Here is a 24578-nt window from a genome sequence, read left to right as displayed (position 1 = left end):
TATTTCGATAGAGTTTGAGAATTGTGGGGAGAAGTATACTCTATGCAGCATAGCACACACAAATACATAGGCTAGATAGTCTGGACAATAAATCTCTGTCTATAACCTCATCCTCTTGAGGAATTCTGAAAAAAGTTGATCCCCTCCAGCTCTGACACGTGTTTCGTGCACTGTTTGTTATTCCTTTAAAAACGTGAATGCCAGGCTTCTACTGTAAACAAACTGTTGATACATGTGTGATTTTTCTATGTTTTATAGGCAGCTCATTGGAATGCTGTAATATTTATATTAATAAACAAATATAAAGATGTACTTACATTGAGCTTCCCTTTTATAATATATTCCATATTAACTTTAACAACTATAGGATGGCTATAAAGGATGGCTATAAGCAATGCGCCTCCACCTCTCTTGCCACACGATGGCAGTAGAATTCCCTGCATGAAAAGTGATTACATTTATTTTTTTTTTACAAAAGGGTCCAAACGTTAGACAAACCACTTATTGTTTCTAGCAAGTAGGAAAATATTTGTTTATAATTGTTTAGTTAGGTGTATGTTTTGTCTCATCCACACATAATTCATCAAACCCTTTCTCTTTACACATGTAGGTAGGGCATACCACGTATAGGGCCTAATCCAGTGTTTCCCAAACTCGGTCCTCGGGACCCCAAGGGGTGAACGTTTTGTTTTCTGCCTTAACACTACACAGCTGATTCAAATTATCAAAGCTTGAAGATTAGTTGATTATTTGAATTAGCTGTGCAGTGCTAGGGCAAAACCCTTTTAATTTAACCTCAATAGGTCTAACTATCAAAATATTTCGATGTCATCTCAACAGTTGAGAATATGGGTATAGCCAAGCATAGGATACGTTTTGAAATAACAAAATTTAATAAAAATAATTCACTGAAATAGTTCCTATAATGCAGCAGCACTCTTTCATAAGATTATGTATAAACTACGCATTGATGGTCAATGGATTCTTTTTTTCTACACTGAATTTTATTGAAAGTAAAGTTATTGTCAATGTTAATGCATGATGGTTTTGTTAAAACAATCCAATTATCCAAAAAGAACAACATTGATCACCCCATATTATCCATTTTACCATTACAGCACGTTATCACTACGTCAATACACCCCCCTCACCTTAAGAACCGTCACCGTTTCTCCTGCTCCTCCTCTCAGTCGTTTTATGCCCACCGAACTCCGGGCGCACAGTCCGCTTTAGAGCGACGGGGAGAAAAGAGAGCACAATAGAATAGTTTGCCTTAACATAACATGCTATTTTGCTGCTATTCGCCTTCTGGAGTTTGAAATAGGACTATACGACGCGTGCACATTCACGGACCGACTAGTCTTATGCTATTTTAATGCTACCGATAGAGGTTTCGGAAGGAGTGTGTTTCACCTCAAGGTATGTGCGTCTGCCGCCAACATCCAGAACGCGTCGACAGGTTGTCGGTGCATTTGCCAACCTCAATTCGCAGATATGTTGCAAATATAAAGTGTTACATTTTTCATCACATTTAACCAGGCCACCCACCCCCTTTACGTGTCTTATTCTTCCTTTGAAATAGGAGTGATCCTACATCGGTTTCTTGATGTTATTATTTCAGAGGCTGATGGGAATTCCTACAAAGGTTTGACTTTTATCCAAGTGTAGGTTATGTGTTGCATATTGCCTGTAGCCTAATCTCCTACTTGACTAACCTACTTAATTTTATATTTGTAGGCCTATCAACTTTAACATAGCATACTTTTAAATACCCAAATAGTTTGTAATATTTGACTTTAATATTTTGTTGAATAATAAGGTTGTCGAGATACATGTTCTGTCTTATTATAGGCTTGCGGTCCATAGTAAACTTTTAGTCCTTATCGATATTTTGAAATTATTATAGCCTATCTCAGGGGTTTTCAGAGCTCTCATCAGGAACCCCGAGACCCCAGCCCGTTCCAAAATGTCAACTATGCAAGAGCTAGCACACCTGATTTACCTGACCTCCAGACGTTGTGGCACGTCCCCGTTGATGGTTATGAAAAGCACTGGCCTATCTCATGTCTACCTGTATGATGATGATGGAGTCTCGCTCTTCATCGAGTTTGATACTGAGTATATAATTTGATAATAGTCATAGACTGTTTTCTCTGCTACGGCAAGCGGTACCGGAGCGCCAAGTCACCAGACTATTACATTGACCCCCCCCCCATCCATTTGTTTGTACACTGCTGCTACTCGTTTTTTATTATCTAGCATAGTCACTTCACCCCTACCTACATGTACAAATTAACTCAACTAACCTGCACTGTTGGTTAAGGTCTTGTAAGTAAGCATTTCACGGTAAGGTCTACACTTGTAATTCGGCGCATGTGAAAAATAAAGTTAGATTTTATTTGGTATGAAAAGTCAATGTATGCATGTCTTTCCAATTAGTTGTAGAAATGTGTGCTGGTATTAGCCCATAAAGAAATATACTATTTATCCCAAACAAACAAAAATATTTGTCGAACAGTAGCCTACACGTTTATATCAACATGTTGTGGATAATATAGGCTACAGGGTGAAGCAAGTTGAAAAAGGCAGTGGTAGCCTAGTTATGTGAATATAATGGGGGAAATATGATATCAAATATTGATCAGCCTTATTGTGAACGTATAATGATGATGCAGTAATAACATAGCTCCAAGAAAATTGACGGCATTACCAGCAAATACGGTGCATATATGCGATCGTTCATTGTTAGTGCTATCTGCGATCCATGGGACATCCCTACCCTAAACCCTAATCTTAAACCCTAACCTTAACCATAACCCTTACCTGACCCTAACCATAACCTACAACTTCCGAGCACATTCCCCAGACTTTGGTGTTCACAGAACATATTGTTCTTCACCTATAAAGTTTCTCAATGTTAACTAATGTGTAAAGCTTTGATAGCCCTATCACCACACGGGGCCTAAAGCTTTATATAGCTTTTTTTTAGAGGGGGGTGAGACAAAACGAGGTGCCCCTTCAGTTTTGTCCAGTATATTATCGGTATAACATAAAGCTTATATGATAGTAGTTTAAGGATATGCCGTTCTGGCCCACAGTATTAGTCTGCAGTATTAGTCTGCATAGTCTGCATGTCTCCCTTACACAGTTATGAATAATAGACATGAAATTGTAATCAGTTATGTGCTCTCAGAAATAGGCGAATAGAGACGCGCGCGCTTTGGCAAGCAAGGCAACAACAAGGCTCAAATTATATGACATATAGTGTCCATTATAGCAGTTTGTCGAAAACAAGAATATTCCATATTTGTTTTTCAGGTGATTTTATTGGTTTATGTGGTTTTCTAATATTATCTTATAGCATATCTTGTAATCACTGTTGTGATCATTTGGAATAATAATCAATTGAAATACATATTTTTGAAGTTAGTGGATACAGTTCTGTAGTCTATGCACATTAAATAGGCCTAAATTATTTGATTTAGTAGGCTATTTTATACGAGGCCTAATAATTATTTCGATTTGTAATGACGGTGTAAATTACATTTTATATAGCCTAAATCAATTATGATTCACATTTCTTGATGATTTTTCAGGTTTCATTGTTTTTAAATCCCTTTTATTTTTATTCGAAGCAGTGACACCCTCATTCCTCCAATGAGAGCAAAGGTATCTTGAAAGTCTTTATCAGTTCAATTCATAAACATGTAAGCTTCATATTCGATTAAGAATTGTTATCTTTTAACCCAATAATTGAGAATTTATCATTTCAAGCCTAGATCAATTTAAAAATAAATCATGTATTTAAATTAAATTGGTCATTCAGAACAATTAGTTCATTTCGAAATGTAGGATATCGGATGGAATTAGATTTAGGCGTTCTTAATTATAAATATTCATAAAAACCAAACTTAATGTCACTTTGATTTGGAATATTGTCAATTAATAGATAAACATGTTCACGGTATGTTGCAATAGGCCTATTGAATATAGTGCATTATTGAAATGTCACGATTTATGTAGATTACGTTTGTGTTCATGGAATAGGTCTGAGAAGTCCATGACTAAGTGTCGGGATTGGGCAATTCTATAGCCTACCACACCATTAACACCGTTAGTAAATGTATTATCATATTATTATTATTATTATATTAACAGTTATTACCGTATTATTATTCATATTGGTATTATTATTCAAAGTATATTAATGAATCCCCATGCTTTAGTTTGAATTTTGATTTCATAAATTTCTATGAATCATATTCGACAAAATTATGTTTATTTATTTGAAATATCAGGTATTGCATTTTCCCTCTCCAACAACGGACTAGGATGGGTTTGGGCCGTTTCTGGGTTTGTGTAGCGGTGTGGCGTCAGCAGGTCACGGGGTTTAATCCCGACCTGTTTTTGGTCAATATTAGGGCAAAACCAGATATCCGGTTCGACCCCCAATCTGACTTCGGGTATCATATATGCAAATAAATAAACATGAATAGGACCACACACCACCTTCGGCTCCAACGTTAAATCTCAGTGTGTCAGGTGTTTAAAACTCTGTTGAGTAGACCGAATTGAGTAGACTATTAGGCCTAGCACATGTATTTTATTTCCTATGCATTTATCCAATCCGATGTTATTCCTGTTGCAATATGTGCGCATTGCAGGTCGACTGTTTATGTAATTAATTCATACATTGGATATTAAATATGTTTTCAAGAGGACACTGAAATATAATATCCACGGTCATGTTTAGGCCTTAGCCTACGTGTCTTTCATTGACTTTTGATGCGTTTTATTTCCCCCTTACAGTATATCCTCTTTCTCACTTTTCGGCGACGACAATCTGCCCTCCATTTTTTCATTCTACACACTTGTTGACTGTAGGCTTGTATTTAGAGGGTAACTGTCCTTTTTCTCTCTTCTCCTTCTCGTCCAGCGAACACGACGAAGGAAGGAGGGACGGGATGAAAACAGAGGAGACCCAATCATGTCTTCAGAAGCCTCCAGCCTCTACGCCATTCGGTGAGGAGTGAAATGGGACTGACATCATGGGCCTGACTGGCACATAATGATTTTAACATTATTGTCATTATTATTATTAAACATTATCCCCTCAGGTTCAGAACATATGGGTGGAGACGGCGAGGTGTGCGCGGGGTGTGAGTCGCCCATTGCGGATCGCTTCCTACTGCGTGTCAACGAGCGCTCGTGGCACGAGACCTGCGTCAAGTGTGCGGTGTGTCTGAGCGTGCTTAGTGGGACATGCTACTGCAGAGACCGACTACTCTACTGCAAGCATGACTACGAAAAGTAAGAGAACGTCAATACTACTAAAATCCCAAAAGACACACAAACGTTAGAGTTTGCATGGTCTTAATCAATGTGTTTTGTCACCTAGTCCTTGTGCCCCTCCGGAATCAGGTGTGCTGGTTTTGGGATAGAACAAAGTTGTGAAATGGCTCAGGGGCTTATAGGAATTGGTATATATGGAATATATGACAGAACATATGGAAAACGTGTCAAACTCATTCCATGGAGGGCCGAGTGTCTGCGAGTTTCCGCAAAGAACTCCCCTCACCTGGTTGTCTAGGTCTAAATTGAAATGAAAAAACTAGTCCCTAGTCCCTGAATGTTTGGTGGGTATATACATGAAACGCTTGATTGCTATTAGTGAGGCAGTAAGCTAGCTCTACTTTCTTCTCTGATAAATGTTACTTGGTGTGGAGTTTCTATCAGTCTGGGGGTCTGTTGGTCAGTCTAGGTGTGGGTGTATGTATGCATGTGTGTGGTCGCGTGTGCATTCGACGTGTGTGTGTGTGTGTGTGTGTGTGTGTGTATTTGTTTGTTTGTTGGTGGTGTGTGTGAGATCTCCAGGGATGGATGGCTGAAGGACGTAGCCTGCAGGTCGTTATCATTGTTGTGAAAAGTGTCAGACGAGTCCAGGCGCACAGACTCCCCCACTGTAGCAGACATCTGGATGAGAGAGGGGGGAAAAGGGAGGGGGAGTTGAAGGGAGGGAGGGAGAGAGAGACAGACAGAGGGATAGGTGAAGGAGGATATAGAGTGGAGATATGAGATATGAAGAGAGAGACAGAGTAGTAGAGAAGTTTTCGGTCACTGCTTCTTTGTAAATTCTTAGCATGTTAATAATAGGCAACTAAGATGAGTGTGTGTATCGTTACGGGGTCATTTGGGTGAGGTGTTAGTAGGGGGAATTGGAGTGCGACAGATATGAAATGGTATTGAGTTAATCACTGAGTTGTCTAGGTCTTAATCACTGAGTTGTCTAGTTGTCACTGTCTCAGTCCCTTTAACAGTGTCTGATACTACAGTGCCTTCAGAAAGTAATCATACTCCATTACTTTTAACACATTTTGTTGTTACATTTACGTCAACACTCCTTGTTGTGTTACAAGGTGGGATTAAAATTGATTTAATTGTCAACGATCTACACAAAATACTCTGTAATGTCAAAGTGGAAGAACAATTATAATATTTGTAAAACATTCATGAAAAAACACTAATATATCTTGATTACATAAGTATTCAACCCCCTGAGGCAATACATGTTAGAATCACCTTTGGCAGCGATTACAGCTATGAGTTTTTCTATGTAAGTCTTTTTGAACACCTGTATTGTACAATATTTGCAGATTATTATTTTTGAAATTCTTCAAACTCTGTCGAATTGGTTGTTGATCATTGCTTGACAGCCAAGTGTTGCCATAGATTTTCAAGCCAATTTTAAATAAAAATTGTAAGTATGCCACTCAGGAACATTCAATGTCGTCTTGGTAAGCAACTCCAGTGTATATTTGGCATTGTGTTTAAGGTTATTGTCATGTTGAAAAGTGCATTTATATCCTGGTGTCTGTTGGAAAGGAGACTGAACCAGGTTTTCCTCTAAGATTTTGCCTCTGCTTAGCTCTATTCTGTTTCTTTTTATCCTAAAAAAAACTCCCTAATCCTTGCCGATGACAAGCATGCCCAGAACATGATGCAGCCACCACCATTCTTGAAAATGTGAAGAGTGGTACTCAGTGATGTGTTGTGTTGTATTTTCCCCAAACATAACGCTTTGTATTCAGGACATAAAGTTAATTTCTTTGCCACATTTTTTGTAGTATTACTTTAGCGCTCTGTTGCAAACGGGATGCATGTTTTAGAATATTTTTATTCTGTACAAGCTTCCTTCTTTTGACTCTGTCAGTTAGGTTAATATTGTGGAGTAACTACAACATTGTTGATCCATCCTCAGTTTTCTCCTATCACAGCCATTATACTCTGTATCTGTTTTAAAGTTACCATTAGCCTCATGGTGAAAAACCTGAGCGGTTTCCTTTCTCTCCGACAACTGAGTTATGAAGGACGCCTGTATCTTTGTAGTGACTGAGTGTATACTATCCTAAGTGTAGTTAATAACTTCACCATGCTCAAAGGGATATTCAATGTCTGCTTTAAAAAAAAAGATTCTACCAATAGTTGCCCTTCTTTGTGAGGCATTGGAAAACCTCACTGGTCTTTGTGGTTGAATCTGTGGTTGAAATTCATTGCTTGGCTGAGGGACCTTACAGATAATTGTGTGTGTGGTACAGAGATGAGGTAGTCACTCAAAAATCCTGTTAAACACTATTATTGCACACAAAGTGAGTTCATGCAAATTATTATGTGACTTGTTCAGCACATTTTTACTCCTGAACTTATTTAGGCTTGCCATAACAAAGGGGTTGAATACTTAGACTTAAGACATTTCAGCTTTTAATTTTTTATTAATTTGTAAAAATGTATAATAACATAATTCCCATTGACATTATGGAGTATTGTGTGTAGGCCAGGGACACAACATCTCAATTTAATCCATTTTAAATTCAGACTGTAAAACAACAACATGTCAAGGGGTGTGAATACTTTGACACATACAGTTTAGGTGTTACCCATGAGTTCAGGTGTTTAAGAAAATCTTCCTTATCGCATTCGATATTGGTACATCCATATAGTTATTGAAAGTATAGAATGAGTGACCATGTTGTATTGTCTAACCTAGATCAAAGACTTAACCTATACAGAGTAGACTTGCTCCCATGTTGTAAGTAGGCTATAGAATGAGTGCCCCATCTTGAGTCTCTCATATAGAGATAGATTTGAGTCTCTATACAGTATATATATATATATATGTGTGTGTGTGTGTGTGTGTGTGTGTTGTATATATGTGTTGAGTCTCTCTATATATAGTGTGTACAGTTGAAGTCAGAAGTTTACATACACCTTAGCCAAATACATTGAAACTCAGTTTTTCACAATTCCTGCAATTTAATCCTAGTAACAATTCCCTGATCACCACTTTATTTTAAGAATGTGAAATGTCAGAATAATAGTAGAGAGAACGATTTCTTTCAGCTTTTATTTCTTTCATCACATTCCCAGTGGGTCAGAAGTTTACATACACTCAATTAGTATTTGGTAGCATTGCCTTTTAAATTGTTTAACTTGGGTCAAACGTTTCGGGTAGCCTTCCACAAGCTTCCCACAATAAGTTGGGTGAATTTTGGCCCATTCCTCCTGACAGAGCTGGTGTAACTGAGTCAGGTTTGTAGGCCTCCTTGCTCGCACACGCTTTTTCAGTTCTGCCCACAAATGTTCTATAGGGTTGAGGTCAGGGCTTTGTGATGGCCACTCCAATACCTTGACTTTGTTGTCCTTAAGCCATTTTGCCACAACTTTGGAAGTATGCTTGGGGTCATTGTCCATTTGGAAGACCCATTTGCGACCAAGCTTTAACTTCCTGACTGATGTCTTGAGATGTTGCTTCAATACATCCACATAATTTTCCATCCTCATGATGCCATCTATTTTGTGAAGTGCACCAGTCCTTTCTGCAGCAAAGCACCCCCACAACATGATGCTGCCACCCCCGTGCTTCACGGTTGGGACTGTGTTTTCCGGCTTGCAAGCCTCCCCATTTTTCCTCCAAACATAACGATGGTCATTATGACCAGACAGTTCCATTTTTGTTTCATCAGACTAGAGGACATTTCTCCAAAAAGTACGATCTTTGTCCCCATCTGCAGTTGCAAACCGTAGTCTGGCTTTTTTTATGGCGGTTTTGGAGCAGTGGCTTCTTCCTTGCTTAGCGGCCTTTCAGGTTATGTCGATATAGGACTCGTTTTACTGTGGATATAGATGCTTTTGTACCTGTTTCCTCCAGCATCTTCACAAGGTCCTTTGCTGTTGTTCTGGGATTGATTTGCACTTTTCGCACCAAAGTCCGTTCATCTCTAGGAGACAAAACGCGTCTCCTTTCTGAGCAGTATGACGGCTGCGTGATCCCATGGTGTTTATACTTGAGTACTATTGTTTGTACAGATGAACGTGGGACCTTCAGGCATTTGGAAATTGCTCCCAAGGATGAACCAGACTTGTGGAGGTCTACAATTGTTTTTCTGAGGTCTTGGCTGATTTATTTTGATTTTCCCATGATGTCAAGCAAAGAGGCACTGAGTTTGAAGGTAGGCCTTGAAATACATCCACAGGTACACCTCCAGTTGACTGAAATTATGTCAATTAGCCTATCACAAGCTTCTAAAGCCATGACATAATTTTCTGGAATTTTCCAAGCTGTTTAAAGGCACAGTCAATTTAGTGTATGTAAACTTCTGACCCACTGGAATTGTAATACAGTGAATTATAAGTGAAATAATCTGTCTGTAAACAATTGTTGTAAAAATGACTTGTGTCATGCACAAAGTAGATGTCCTAACCAACTTACCAAAACTATAGTTTGTTAACAAGAAATTTGTGGAGTGGTTGAAAAACGAGTTTTAATGACTCCAACCTAACTTCCGACTTCAACTGTATATGTTGAATCTCTCTCTCTATATAGTGTACATATGATGAGTCTCTCTCTTTCTATATAGTGTGTGTACAGTGTATGTCTGTCTCTGTGAGAGACTTGGCACACGTCTTTACTTATGACCTTCAGAAGATCTGTAACAATTTCTCCTTGTGTTCCCTGCAGTCATTCCATCAGCACCACACACACACACACACACACACACACACACACACACACACACACACACACACACACACACACACACACACACACACACACACACACACACACGATGTATGATAATTTGAAGTGAGTGAGTGTCTGTGTGTATAAGAATTTACTAGAAATAGTGTAAAGCTTAATATTGGAGGGAGATCTTTTTTTTGCAGGAACTCTTTGCAGTCTGGAGTTGTGTGTGCTTAGGCGTAGATTCAATCAGTTTATACAAATGCAACTGGGTGCATCCAATGACAATGTCCATGATAGGTATAACACGGGGAGCCGCTTGCTGATTTGACAGTTCCAACGCAGTTCCACCTCTGACATCGCCTAATTAAAGCAATGATACTGCTATGCAGTTGTTGGTTATTGCAGGCTAAAGCGGATCTGATTGAATCGAGAACTTAGTGTATTATTCCCATAGCACTCTCATAGTGACCTTGTAGTGACCGACTGGGTTTCCTGAACCCAGATCTCCTGTGTTAGTCCTAAGACTGTGTTAGCCCGCTGAGCTAAGCCTAGGTTTTAGCTTGGGGAGCTAATCAGGGTTTAAACTGTGAATTTGGAGGTGGGGGATTATGGTTGGTGTTGGATTTAGGGTTAGGATTAGGGTTGAACTGGGATGTGGACTTGAAGCTAGAGTAAGGGTAGTGGTTGAAGCTAGGGTTAGGTTTATTCATTACGTGAGGAGCATGGTTCCACTCTGCTGAGCCCTGCTGTTTGCCTCCTCCCGCTATAGTATCTCCGTCTAGCCATTGTTTTCAAATATTTTCATATTAGTCATTTTTCTTAGGCGAGAGTTGTGTGTGTTTTTATTACACACAATTTCCAAGACGGGCAAAGAGACAGACCGCTGCCCATACAGACTCTCCAGTATCCCCCAATCACACTCTGATACACACTTCCCACAGAGCAACAGAGAGCAGGGTCTTCGGGCTGACCCAGGTCTCAGACCAATAAAGGCCCTGTGCCCCTGGGGCCCGGCGGGTGACTAGAGCCTGGAGGAGCCTGGAGCCCAGGTTCAATATCAGTCTAAAGTGGGGGGCTCTGAGGCCTATCTACACCCCCCGCTCACCAGGCAACACATAGCCTGCTCCTACTGCACATACATATGGGTTGGCTTTAGAAGCTATCCACTACAGTGGATATCACTGTATCACGATAGGTGGTGATATTGTTGGTAAAAACACCATTGACGTTTTTAGTAGTAGAGAAAGTGGAGAGAGACAGGAAACGAAAGTTAGAGGTTTGTGTGGAAAGTACGGCAGGACTGGGATTCGATTCCACACTCACTCAGGCATCTGCACGCAAGGTGGTAGCGCAGGTAAATGCTAGACCTAACCCTCTGGCCCCTCAATGCTGGCTCTAATAGATCACTATGTGGGGTGGGAGACATGGAGACCCTGTCTGGAGCAGGGGAGAGGGGAGACTCCCACAGTCACAGGGAAGCAGAGACCCCAAGAGTCACAGCCAAGACTAACGTTCACTGACCAAACAATCTCTCAAACTGCCAGGCCAGAAGCCCACCTTCTCATCTTACATGGTTATATGTGGAATCACTGTTGTCCTATGCTGGGATTGAGAACAGAGAAATCATGTCTTCCACACAGATACAGTATCTCTCCCACCCATCCCCCTTATCCTCCTCCCGCCTCCCTCTCTCGCTCCTCCTCTCTCTATTACCTCGTTCATCACTGTCTGGTTTGTAATAATATTTCTCGATTCCAAACCTCATTTCCCTCTCGTTGAGATTGATAGCAGTGATGACACCAATCAGTTTATCTCTCTGTTTATCCCTCGTTTTCTCTTAATCGTCTCTCTGCTCAGCGCCTCTTTGTGTCTCAGGATGGGAGGAGAGGGAGGGTGGGATGGAGGGAGGGGGTTGATTGGACACAGCGCTAATTTCCAAATGTACTCAGCCACTCCAGTGATGGCAAGCCTAAGAGAATAACTATATATGCACAGTACCAGTATATAGTTATATTCTGTATATACTGTAATATACAGTATAACTGTGCTAGGAGATGGATAATTAGTTAGTATGCACAGTGGAGGGAATGGGTTAAATCAATACATTCTACCCCATACTGCTAAAACATATACTGCTAAAACGTATATGCCAAAACCCACAAAGCTGATTGATACACAACTGCAGCAAGCCTACTGTACAATGGAGTACACAGTCAGAACCAAAGCATAGCCTATTGCAGCCAATGATATCCATTCTGAAGAATACTCACTTTTTTGTAGATTTGTTAGGAATTCATCCCATGTGTTTGCACTCACTATAGTTCACTCTGAGGGAGTGTAGGAGTGCGTTAGGGATATGTTGTTGGTCTTGGTTCATACACGGTCGTCCACAGGGGGTATGGGCGGGCGGACGGACGGATGGACAGACAATTTTAGTACTCCATATCACGACTGAGGAGTAGTATTGTGGTTTTTAACACAATGTCTTGTTTCTACCTGAAATAACACTAAATGGCATTAAAGTATTTCACTATAGTGCACTATATAGGGAATAGGTTACCAGTCTGGTCAAAAGTAGTGCCTCTATACAAGTCAGATTGTGCTATTTCAGACACACACCTTCTCTTCCACCAGACACACAGTAAGGGTTCTTACGTCACCTTCCAGCTCAGGTCAACAGGTGATGAAAGAGAGAAGAGATAGGAAGAGAATATAGATGGAGAAACAGAAACTTACAGTGATACATTTATATCAAGGCATGCATTGTGCCAAAGCAATACAGAGAGAAAGGACATAAAGAGAACAGAGATGTGACTGAAAATGAGAAGTTGGAGAAAGTTGATAGAGAAGATAAATTGCAGATGGGGAGTAAGAATGGGATAAAAGCAAGAGAGAGCAAAAGATATTGAGATTTAGGAGAAGAAGACAGCCAGAGAGGAGAAGACAGAAGAGGGGGAAGGTGAGGTGTGAGCCAAGGTGTGTCTGTGTCACCCCCTAGTAATATTGCCACAGTTTTTGCATAATGCCCGATGAGTCCCCATCATCTGGCCTCCCCCACAACAATTTCATTACAGACAGCTAATAAATGTTTCATGGAAGAACAAGCTGCTCGCCTCGCCGTTATTAAATCTGAGATAATAAAAGAAGAAGAGCGAGAGAAAAAAAGAGAAAAGAAAAGATGGGGGGGTGGACCTGAGAGAGGGAGTGAGAGAACAAGAGGGAGGGAGAGAGACAGACAGAGGCAGAAAGAGAGCGGTGTCAACATTCTCTAATCGGGGGGCTGTATCTCCTGTTTCTGGGGCAACGAGTCCCCTCCCCTCCCCAGTCTTCCTCCACCCTCCCCCTTGCATCCCGCTCCACCAGAGAGAGACAGGAAATGAGAAACCGCCAGACAGGATATTGCGTTCTGGTGGCCTGGGGATTAGCTTTTATCTAAACACACACACACACACACACACACACACACACACACACACACACACACACACACACACACACACACACACACACACAGACTCATCCATGTCCTCACACATATCACATTCCTCTCACACTCTCCCAAGCATCAAGCACAGTGTTCTGCACAGTTTTCAGTCGTTACTCTTTGCAGGTATATTACATTTGGTCATGTTATGCCATATCTGAACTGTCATTAAAGGGTAGTCTTTCAGTCGAGATCAGAGTATGGAATATCTAAAGTATTATTAGGAACAGTGTAAATAGTTGCACTGAGAAAAGCTAGGAGTCTATGGAGAGACTGGTCTGCTAATCATTAGTAATAGACCTTGATATTGTATTTTATACTAATCAGAGAGTCATTCATACTGTATACCTCAAAATGTTTGGAAATCAAATAAGACTGTCTGATGCACGTTGTCTATATGTACACATAGGCGATGAAGGAAATGCCCTCCATCTGCATATGTGTGTGTGATTGCAAGTTGTTTCTGTTTGTATATCACTGTTCTGTGATGTACCGTGTCCGTGACCCATACACACCAAAAAATGCTGTGTAAAAACAACCCAATTTTGATTATTTGGTAACCCAACGCTGGCTAAATATTGGACAGAACACACGCAGGGTTATTTTGACCCAGACAGTTGAGTTGTGTGAATAACCCAACAAGTTGAGTTGTTGGGATTACCCACACATGGGTAAATTTAAGCATCAATTGGGTAGTTTTTACTCTCATGCTGAGTTGACCTAGCAGCTAGGTCTGTTTTAATGTAATCCTTAAATTATTTTCAGCTAGAAAACAAGCTGTTATTTTGTTTTTTCATTTGACACATTCTTCTATAATGTGAAGATAATTTATTACATGCTGTATTATAAACTGGGTGGTTCGAGCCCTGAGTGCTGATTGGCTGACAGCCGTGGTATGTTTAAGAAATAAGGCCCAAGGCGGTGTGGTATATGACCAATATACCACGGCTAAGGGCTGTCAGCCAATCAGCATTCAGGGCTCAGTTTATAAAAGACTGTGTACGACGGGTATGACAGAAGTTATTTTTACTGCTCTAGGTACGTTGGTAACCAGGTTATAATAGCAATAAGGTACCTCGGGGGCAGTGGTGTAAAGTACTTAAGTAAAAGTACTTTAAAGTACTACTTAAGCAGTTTTTTGGGGTATGTTTACTTTGCTATTTATATTTTTGACAACTTTTACTTCACTACATTCCTTTAAAAAAATGATGTACTTTTTACTCCATACATTTTCCCTGACACCCAAAAGTACTTGTTACATGATGAATGCTTAGCAGAACACTTATCAAGAGAACACGTGGTCATCCCTACTGCCTCTGATCTGGCAGACTCACTAAATATAAATGCATTGTTTTTAAATTATGTCTGAGTGTTGGAGTGTACCCCTGACTATCTGTAAATTTTAAAAACATGAAAATGGTGCCATCTGCTTTGCTTAATATAAGGAAATTGAAATTATTTATACTTTTACTTTTGATACTTAAGTATATTTTAGCAATAACATGTACTTTTGATACTTAAGTATATTTAGAACCAAATACTTTTACTGGGTGACTTTTACTTGGGTAACTTTCTATTAAAGGTATCTCTACTTTTACTCAAGCATGACAATTGGGTACTTTTTCCACCACTGCTCGGGGGTTTGTGATATATGGCCAATATACACTACATGACCAAAAGTATGTGGACACCTGCTCGTCAAACAGCTCATTCCAAAATCATGGGCATTAATATGGAGTTGGTCCCCTCCTTTGCTGCTATAACAGCCTCCACTCTTCCGGGAAGGCTTTCCACTAGATGTTGATTCACTGCTGCAGGGACTTGCTTCCATTCAGCCACAAGAGCATTAGTGAGGTCGGGCACTGATGTTGGGCCTGGCTCGCATTCGGCATTCCAATTCATCCCAAAGGTATTAGATGGGGTTGAGGTCAGGGCTCTGTGCAGGCCAATCAAGTTCTTCCACACCGATCTTGACAAACCATTTCTGTATAGACCTCACTTTGTGCACGGGGGCATTGTCATGCTGAAACAGGAAAGGGCCTTACCCAAACTGTTGCCACAAAGTTGGAAGCACAGAATTGTCTAGAATGTCTAGAATTATGCTGTAGCATTAAGATTTCCCTCCACTGGAACTAAGGGGCCTAGCCTGAACCTTTGAAAAACATCCCCAGACCATTATTCCTCCTCCACCAAACTTTACACTTGGCACTATGCATTCGGGCAGGTAGCATTCTCCTGGCCAAACCCAGATTCGTTCGTCGGACTGCCAGATGGTGAAGCGTGATTCATCACTCCAGAGAATGCATTTCCACTGCTCCTGAGTCCAATAGCGGCGAGCTTTACACCACTCCAGCTGACACTTGACATTGCGCATGGTGATCTTAGGCTTGTGTGAGGCTGCTCGGCCATGGAAACCCATTTCATAAAGCTCCCGAAGAAACAGTTCTTGTGCTGACGTTGCTTCCAGAGGCAGTTTGGAACTCGGTAGTGAGTTTTGCAAATGAGGATAGACAATTTTTGCACACTATGTGCTTCAGCACTCGGCGGTCCGTTCTGTGAGCTTGTGTGGCTTACCACGTCACGGCTGAGCCATTGTTACTCCTATACGTATACACTTCCAATAACAGCACTTACAGTTGACCGGGGCAGCTCTAGCAGGGCAGATATTCGATGAACTGAGTTGTTGGAAAGGTGGCATCCTATGACGGTGCCATGTTAAAAGTCACTGAGCTCTTCAGTAAGGCCATTCTACTGCCAATGTTTGTCTATGGAGATTGCATGGCTTGTGTGCTTGATTTTATACATCTGTCAGCAACGCGTGTGGCTGAAATAGCCAAACTAATTTGAAGGGGTGTCCACACACTTTTGTACCACGGCTAAGAGCTGTGTCCAGGCATTCCATGTTGCGTTGTGTGTAAGAACAACCCTTAGCTGTGGTATATTGGCCATATACCACACACCACCTCGGGCCTTATTGCTTAATTATAATAAGGTGTACCACCTTATTGTATCGCAACAGTGGGATTTACATAAGCTTTTACGGGAACTCATACACTTATGTAAGCTTCATTGAAGCTAAACGTGTGATAACTATACAACAGAACAGATTAACAGGAATGACGTTTACTCTCATGGGTGGCTAAAAATAACTATCTGAAAGCAACAACCCTACTAAACTAGGCCTCCAGTTAATGATCTGACCTGCTGGATCAATAACCCAGCACCAAAGACCTAGCAGTTTTTAAAGAAAACAACCCAACCAAATGACCAAACGCCTGCAACACAGCAGTTGGGTCAACCAAACAACCCAGCATTTTTTTTGTGTATGTGTCTGTTTTTGTATCCGTGCATCTTAGTGTGTGTGTGTGTGTGTGTGTGTGTGTGTGTGTGTGTGTGTGTGTGTGAGGCACGAGCGTGCGTGTGTGTGTATGTGTGGCGGCGGGGGGAGCGTTATCGTGGGGAATGCTGGGAAATTTTAATAACACAGAAGCAGTGCAGGGAGATTTAATAAAAGGAGATGATGTGATTACTGAACCCTGGCTCTGAGCCATCCTGCTTCACAGTGCAATATCCGCTCACACACACACTTGAACGTGCACACACACATGCACGCGCACACACACAACCACACACACATGCTCACACACCAAAATAAAATGATACTAAAGCTATACTAAGATTGTAACATCCAGATCACTGTAAAGATACCATACCCACAACCTCACCCAAGCTTACATTTCCAATATGCTAAAACAAACTTTCACTTATAGCTGACAATACAAAACCCAATACACATTTTCACTAGTCCATTCACATGGATGGACACATACCGAACATGCATGCTTACGCACATAGGAGCAAGCAGCTCCACATACACATCAATATACAACTAACACATGCATAACATAGTCTTTGCTGAGATCTGAGGACTTGCATTCGCTCCCCAAGCTAATGTCTCTGCTTTAGCTCAGTGGGTTAACAGTCGTAACCCACTGGGGTTCGAACCAAGTCAATCTCATTGGTGCCGTGAATTGGGGAGGTCAAAGTGCCAAGCAGGGTAAAATGTAACTCAGTTTGCTTACGAATGCTTGTGATAATTTCGGAGACACCTATATAGGCTTTATAAAGGGTTTATGAAGGCTTCATTATGTTTCGTCTAAAGTGGGACCATTCATCTTGATAGCAGCCATGAGCCATTTCTCCTCTCCCTGGGTTATTGGGGATGCGTCCCAAATGGCACCATATCCCTTATATAGTGCGCTACTTTTGACCAGAGCCATTTGGGCCTTGGTCAAAAGTAGTGCACTATAAAGGGAATATGGTGCCATTTGGGACAGAGGTGGGTGGGTCTATTGTGAATTACACTTCTATTAGGGGGATTAGACTGATCTACTTAGAGACCTCCCTCAGTGACCATTGCCTTTAGTTTCCAAGTTTATTAAATTCTACAATATGTGGCACTATGAAATGGGATTAATAACCAAAAATCAGGACTTAAACACTGTAGAGGAATTGTGGTCTGGTGACCGTTGTCCCAAGATGCCTTTATGTTGAGTAAATTCTGGCAGTATAAAATGGGATTAAAAAACAAACTGGGATTTAAAGGGGAAATCTGCTGTTTAAACAATAACATGGAATTGATTTTGTAAATAGCTGCCATTGATTTTGTAAATAGCTGAGGGATGGAGAACTGTATCTACTCTCAAATGTATACAGAGCTATTGATGCAAGGACTGACCATCCATGAGATCAAATGTATAGTTTTAACCAATATTTTGAGGCTTTCCAGTGTCTGTTTACAATTACTTTGCTTTACTGCTTTGTTTGTAAACAATCTTATATTTTGGGTAAGGATGACAATTGAACTAAGCTCATGAGGCATAAGTTATATTCTTCAATAATTAATGTGTATATGTTGTGAATGTTAAAGTAAAAAAAATAGCAGATTTCCCCTTTAAAATGAAAAGTTCTGGTTTGCCATTTTCGGGGCTATTGGATGAGATATTTTACTTACAATTGCTGTAGGCAATGAGGCAATTAAGAGGAGGCACTTGAGATAACTTTCTGTGTGTTGTAGACAGAGACAGCTCGGTATAATGGAGTGTGAAGTGAATTGATAGTCGTGGTGGTGGTGTTGACTGGATTAGTGTTGAAGTGGTACTCCTCGATCGGTGTGTGTGCGTGCGTCTGTGTGTGTGTGAGTATGCGCATGCGTGTGTGTGTAAGTGTGTTTGGCAAGTGAGTATGTTTGGTTAAGTAAGTATGTGTGACAGTGGTGGGCTGTGATTGGGGTAATTTTCGGGAGTGTTAGCTAGTTTGGCAGACAGATGGATTGAGAGAGATTATCCGTGGCAGCTGTGGTTCGGACAGGACAAGATCACAGATTAGGAGCCGACCTGGCTCACTCTCCTCTCCTCCTTTCCTCTTCTCACCTCTTCCCCTCGCCGCCCTTCAGATTTGGGGTACTAACACCTTCCTCTCACCCAGTCAGGGAGCCTTAACACTTCTCTCCTTCTTTCCCTCCAACTTCCTCCCTCTATCTCTCTGTCCCTAGTCATCCTGTCACTTTCTCATCTCATCCAGTCATCCCTTGCTCAACAGAAATAGTTTTCTCTCTATGGTCTCTCTTTCTATGAGCTAAGTCTCTGCACAGCAGACCTATTGTTTGCGGTCTTGTTTAATGACCCAGGATTTCCTGTGTCAATATGTCATCATATGATTAGGCATGTGCAGGTGTGTGTTTTAAATATGCATATATATATATTGTAGAAATGTATATGGAAATACTCACCATATATTGATGAGTAACCCTGGTTTCCTGTAAATATATGTGAGAGTTTATGGGTTGGGTTAGGCTAGAGAGACCGATAAAGAAAAAGTGTGTGTGTGTGTGTGTGCACGCACGTGCGTGTTTTTTGGTGTGTAAAAGAGAGAGGAGAGAGAGAGATTAACCCCATGCTATGGCCAATCCCTGGTTATGAGTTTACAGCGTCTGTCTGGGCATCGCACTGTTTAAACAACAATCTAATTAATCCTGTCTTTATTAGTTTCACTGAACTGTGGAGGGAGGGAGCGAAGGAGAATGGAGGGAGGGGGGAGAATTGGGAATCCTGTCAGAAAATACTGGAGAGAGATAGAAGAAGGGGGGATATAGGGATAAAACAACTGGGATTCAAGAGGAATTTAAAAGCAGGAGTTTTGGGGCCTTTAAATTGAATTGATATGTTGATGAGAAGAGAATGAAGAGTGGGAGAAAATGAAAGGGGTGGGACACACGAGAGTAGTGGTGAATGGACAAAAGGAAGGTAGACAACGAAGCCCCGTGAATGACAGTGTGTGAACTGTTAAAAAAACTGTCCAAGCATGATACTTGTTTCACATGTTCTCTTCTAAATCCTACTAATTGTGAATAGTAGGTAATGATGGGCTGTACCAGCTCGTTCAATAGATTGATGTAAAGAATTTGTAAAAGACCTAGAATCCACCAACACTTCAGTGCAGGCTCCCTACACATCAGTTGACTACTGCCCCCAAGTGTCATCAGTGAAGAACGACATTCTAAAGCATTACCACGTACTGTTATTGCAGTAAATAGATGTTAGCTATGTTACATGTTCAAGCTTTAAGTTATGGGAAATGCTGATGTGACATTTAATTAGATACAGGTTTGATTGAGAATCTTCACAGGTGCAAATGAGGTCTAATCTTTCAGGCAATCTGTCTCTGCCTTTGGGTGCGTTCCATGTTGTCTTTAATTCAGTCACTCGGCACATCTCAGAGGACTGCTAATATCATGTTAGTGAGAAATTACAACAACTCCTGCAAGCGATGTGAGACCTGATCATCTGCAGCCCAACTACAAAAAAAGACGGTTTGGAAGGACACCTCAAATGAGGCCTTAAAAGCTCTGTGCTGCTGTGTGGTCAAGACGGTGTCTTCTGCACATCTCAGAATATTACTTGATAATATTCCTACTGTGATTCTAGAGACGTTAAACTTCTTCAGGACTGCAAAAAAGACAACCTGGAACACACCCGACTGCAATAAAGACAACTTATCTATTACACACTGGAACGCACCCTTTCTCCCCTCTGTCCCTATAGGCTGTTTGTCAGGAAGTGCAGTGCGTGCCTGCAGGTGATTGGGCGCTCAGAGCTGATCATGCGTGTACTGGGGCAGGTGTACCACCTGGGCTGTTTCAGCTGCTGTGAATGTGAGCGCCGGCTGCAGCGCGGAGATGAGTTTGTCCTGAAGGAGGGACAGTTGCTCTGCAGAGGAGACTATGAGAAGGAGAGAGAGATGCTGGCTGCCATCAGCCCCACACCCACTGAGTCAGGTAACAGGAAAAGACAGGGCAACCAACAAATCAATCAATCAACCAATAAAATCACTGGATGGCACTTTGTTATGGTGCAGAAAGTGCAGGAGATTACATAATTACACAGTGATAACCTAATGACTTGTTTTTTCATTGGGATTCACTACTAGGCACCATATGATACCAGTTTGTCTGTCAATTGAAGATCCTATTGTCTCTCCCCACACCCCTCAGTGAAGAGTGAGGATGAGGATGGTGGGGGCGGTTCTGTAGGGGGGAAGGGCAGCGAAGGGAAGGACCACAAACGGTCAAAGCGACCACGCACCATCTTGACCACACAGCAGCGCAGAGCTTTCAAGGCCTCCTTCGAGGTGTCCTCTAAACCTTGCAGAAAGGTAAGCAGACCAGGTGTAACACGGTTTATTTATTTTGTTCCTTCTCTCTTTCACTTTTCTTTCTCTCTTTTTTTCTCTCTCACACACGCACACACAGACATATACACACACTGTCCCATTTAGTGTCATGGCTTAATTTCTCTAATCTTCAGGTGAGAGAGACACTGGCAGCTGAGACCGGGTTGACGGTTCGAGTCGTGCAGGTGTGGTTCCAAAACCAGAGAGCAAAGGTGAGATATTTGACCTGTCCTGAATCCCCACTCCCCCCGCCCATGACATTAATATAACCAATAACACTAATCATGAATCTAATGGTGCAATTGCTCTGAAACCACATGCTAACATTTATTTTAAAGGCTAAAGCACAGTTAAAAGGATAGTTCACCCAAATAACAATGCAACTTTGGTGAACTATCCTTTTAACGATCGACAGAGCAATAGCGCCATTGGGTCCATTATCAGTGTGCCAGTGTGTGTTGGTCCTGTGCGTTGCAGATGAAGAAGATAGCTCGCAGGCAGCAGCAACAGCAGCAGCAGCAGGAGCAGGAGCAGCTGGGAGGGTCCAGGAGAGGGCCGAGCAGGGGGGGGGCGACAGAGCAACGATGACAGTGAGGGTAAGAGAGGGGAGAACAGAGCAGGGGTTTCCCAAAAGCCTTGTAGCTAACTGGTACTTAACTCACGGAACGGTAGATATAGAAGTGCTTAATTTGACAATTTTTGTTCATTCATGCACAGGAAGATTAGTCTTTCGCTACAAAAGTAACAATTAAAACAGTAGCTTGCCAAAGTAGCTAAGTTTCAGGAAACTCACCTCAAGGCAGGTGAAACAATGTCTCTGGAGGTAAAGGGTCAGGATGAGAGGAAGAGATGCAGGGATTGATTAATGTTCTGTCTCTCTCTTCCCAGACGGTTCTAGTGGTCACGGATTGGACGGTCTGTTGTCGTACTCTTCGTTGCCACGACAGCAGCTACTGGCTCTGGACCCCAACATCTACGGAGGAGAGCCGTTCCGCCATGGCCTCACACCCCCTCAGCTGGGCTCTGAACATCTTCACTCCTACGGTGAGAGAGAGGGAGAGAAATATAAAAAGAGCGAGAGATGGACAGACAGACCAAACAGACAGACATACTTACTCTATTTCTCTCTTTAGATTCAGAGACTGTGTTCCACGATCTGGACAGCGACGGGAGCCTTAGTCACCTCGGCGACTGTCTCCTGGCAGTGGCGGACGGTGGGCTCCTGGCGGGACGGGTGGGAAACCCCATCGACCGCCTCTACTCCATGCAGAACTCCTACTTCACATCCTGACCCCTCACCCTTGACCCCTGACTCACTCCACCAATCACCACTCAGAGAAGCAGCTAATGACCGGTTATCCTACTAGGCCCACAAGGTCATCACACCAACCATGCTTGAGCTGGGTCCATGTCCATGACCAGGCTTCTTGTAAAAGCATAATAGGAAACACCTGGGTCATGTTCAGTAGGGAGGAAACCTTAGGAGTGAAACAGGGAGGTACTACCTTGACTTATCCACTAAGAACACATTTTTCCATACCAAACACGACCCAGGTAGCCATTTAAGGTCTCAACTATGACTTAGGCCGTGTCCGAAATCTGGCTTGCCCATTACTTAAACTGCATACTGTGTACTAATCATATTACATACTATATAGAACATTCTGTTTAGTACAAACGTATGCAGTAAGCAACAAATACCAAAATACTACTCATCCATGCTGAGAAGGCATCATCGAATGCGCAATCGCTTTTGTCCCCTAATCTGATTATCAGTTGTTGTCGAACACACTTCCTCAATAGTGCCTCGCGAATTCTACTAGATGGAAAGCCAAAATGAGTATGACATCAGGGCATTTAAAGTATACTAGCTCTTCAAGATTTCACATACTATAGAACTTTTTTTTCACATACTCAAACGGACTACTATTTAGGACGCAAGTATGGGTATTCGGACACGGCCACTCTTTTGCTTGATCCCAACATCCTACCTGTAGCAGACAGATGTGAAATCCTATGACAACATACTTTATCTGATACTCTCTCATTTGTTTCATATAAGGGAGGGGAGGATTGCCCAGGAAATCTTAAATCAAGAGCAGTTAAAGTATTTAAAAGAAAATAAATACTATTTGAATCCAGGTCTGTGTGTTTGTGAGTCAGAAACCTATGTTACTTATTAGGTTGCTAATGAATGGGGAATGTTTCATTCATTTAGCTCATGATCTGACCTACTTATGGTGTCCACATGGTTAGGGAGTCTTCTTGGCAGCAGGGTTTAGGAGCAGAGTGAAGACGCATACCAGAGAGGTTACAGCAGGCTAGGGGCAGAGCTGCCACCAGAACATGATTCAACCCAAAAACCGTTGTATTGGAGATGGCCACTGGTTCATAGCACGGATGGGGTCAATTCAGCCAAATCAGAAAGTGAATGGAAGTTGAGCCTAAATGAATGACTGGAATAAAGGTACTGGTGGATCTGGAGGAACATTGGAGGGATAGATTTCATTATAGGTTGAGATGAGTTGAAGGATACAGAGTGGCACGCTCGATTTGTATGTGAATGACTGAAATATGTGGGTTAGGTAACTTAGGTCTAGGGAGTTTGCTCTCAGGTTAGTGTTAGAATTTTTAGCAATGTTATACAGGAAATGATTTACAAATCACTCTAACCCTTGATTAGTTCACATTAGTCAACATAGTGAAAGGAGATTTTTAGACTATAGATACAATCAGGGTCCTATAGAGTAGGCTAACAGGGTCCTATAGAGTAGGCTAACAGGGTCCTATGGAGCAGTGCTTCTCAATCGTGGTCCTGGGGACCCAAAGGGGTGCACATATTGAAAAGAGAGCGAAAGAAAAAAGAAGCAATGTTATGCCTGGTCTGCTTACCTTTCTGCATGGTTTGGAGGATACCTCGAAGGAGGCCTTGAAAGCTCTGCGCTGCTGTGTGGTCAAGATGGTGCGTTGTCAGGTGCGAAAGGAAAAAACAAACATGTGCACCTCTTTGGGTCCCCAGAACCAGGATTGAGAAACACCACTATAGAGTAGGCTAACAGGATCATTCAGAGAACCTTATAAAGGAAACAGGGCTGTGTAAAGGAAAGTGTAATGCTTTCATGTAGCTCTGGTTCAGGGGTTTATGTGGGGCTTGCTTGGGATTGCTCAGCATCAGCAAGCCATATGTAACACCCTGGACCAGAGCTAGCTTTCATGTAATTATTTATTTGATACTGTGAAGTATTCACTAATAAAGGTGCAGGTTTTTGTCCTGGCTGGAAAACTCTAGGCCCTAACTAAAATGTAGAAGTTGAATACTAATTGGTGTGTAACACTTAAGTA

General features: G+C 41.7%; 1 protein-coding gene across 1 annotated transcript; it reads left to right on the top strand.

Annotated features, from left to right (window-relative positions):
• The first annotated feature begins 1178 nt into the window (after positions 1-1178).
• On the top strand, positions 1179-24545 carry LOC115196110 (LIM homeobox transcription factor 1-alpha-like). Its single transcript, XM_029756691.1, has 9 exons — positions 1179-1419; positions 4937-5022; positions 5118-5310; positions 20609-20841; positions 21058-21218; positions 21371-21448; positions 21714-21795; positions 22125-22280; positions 22370-24545. Exons 1-9 carry the CDS (start codon positions 1376-1378, stop codon positions 22525-22527), a joined length of 1191 nt encoding a protein of 396 aa, XP_029612551.1. The 5' UTR covers positions 1179-1375; the 3' UTR covers positions 22528-24545.
• Positions 24546-24578: the final 33 nt, after the last annotated feature.

The sequence above is a fragment of the Salmo trutta genome, chromosome 1 (genome assembly GCF_901001165.1).
Source record: "Salmo trutta chromosome 1, fSalTru1.1, whole genome shotgun sequence".
Taxonomy (NCBI): domain Eukaryota; kingdom Metazoa; phylum Chordata; class Actinopteri; order Salmoniformes; family Salmonidae; genus Salmo; species Salmo trutta.
Note: the sequence above shows the minus strand (reverse complement) of the source record. Positions and strands in the feature narration are given on the sequence as shown.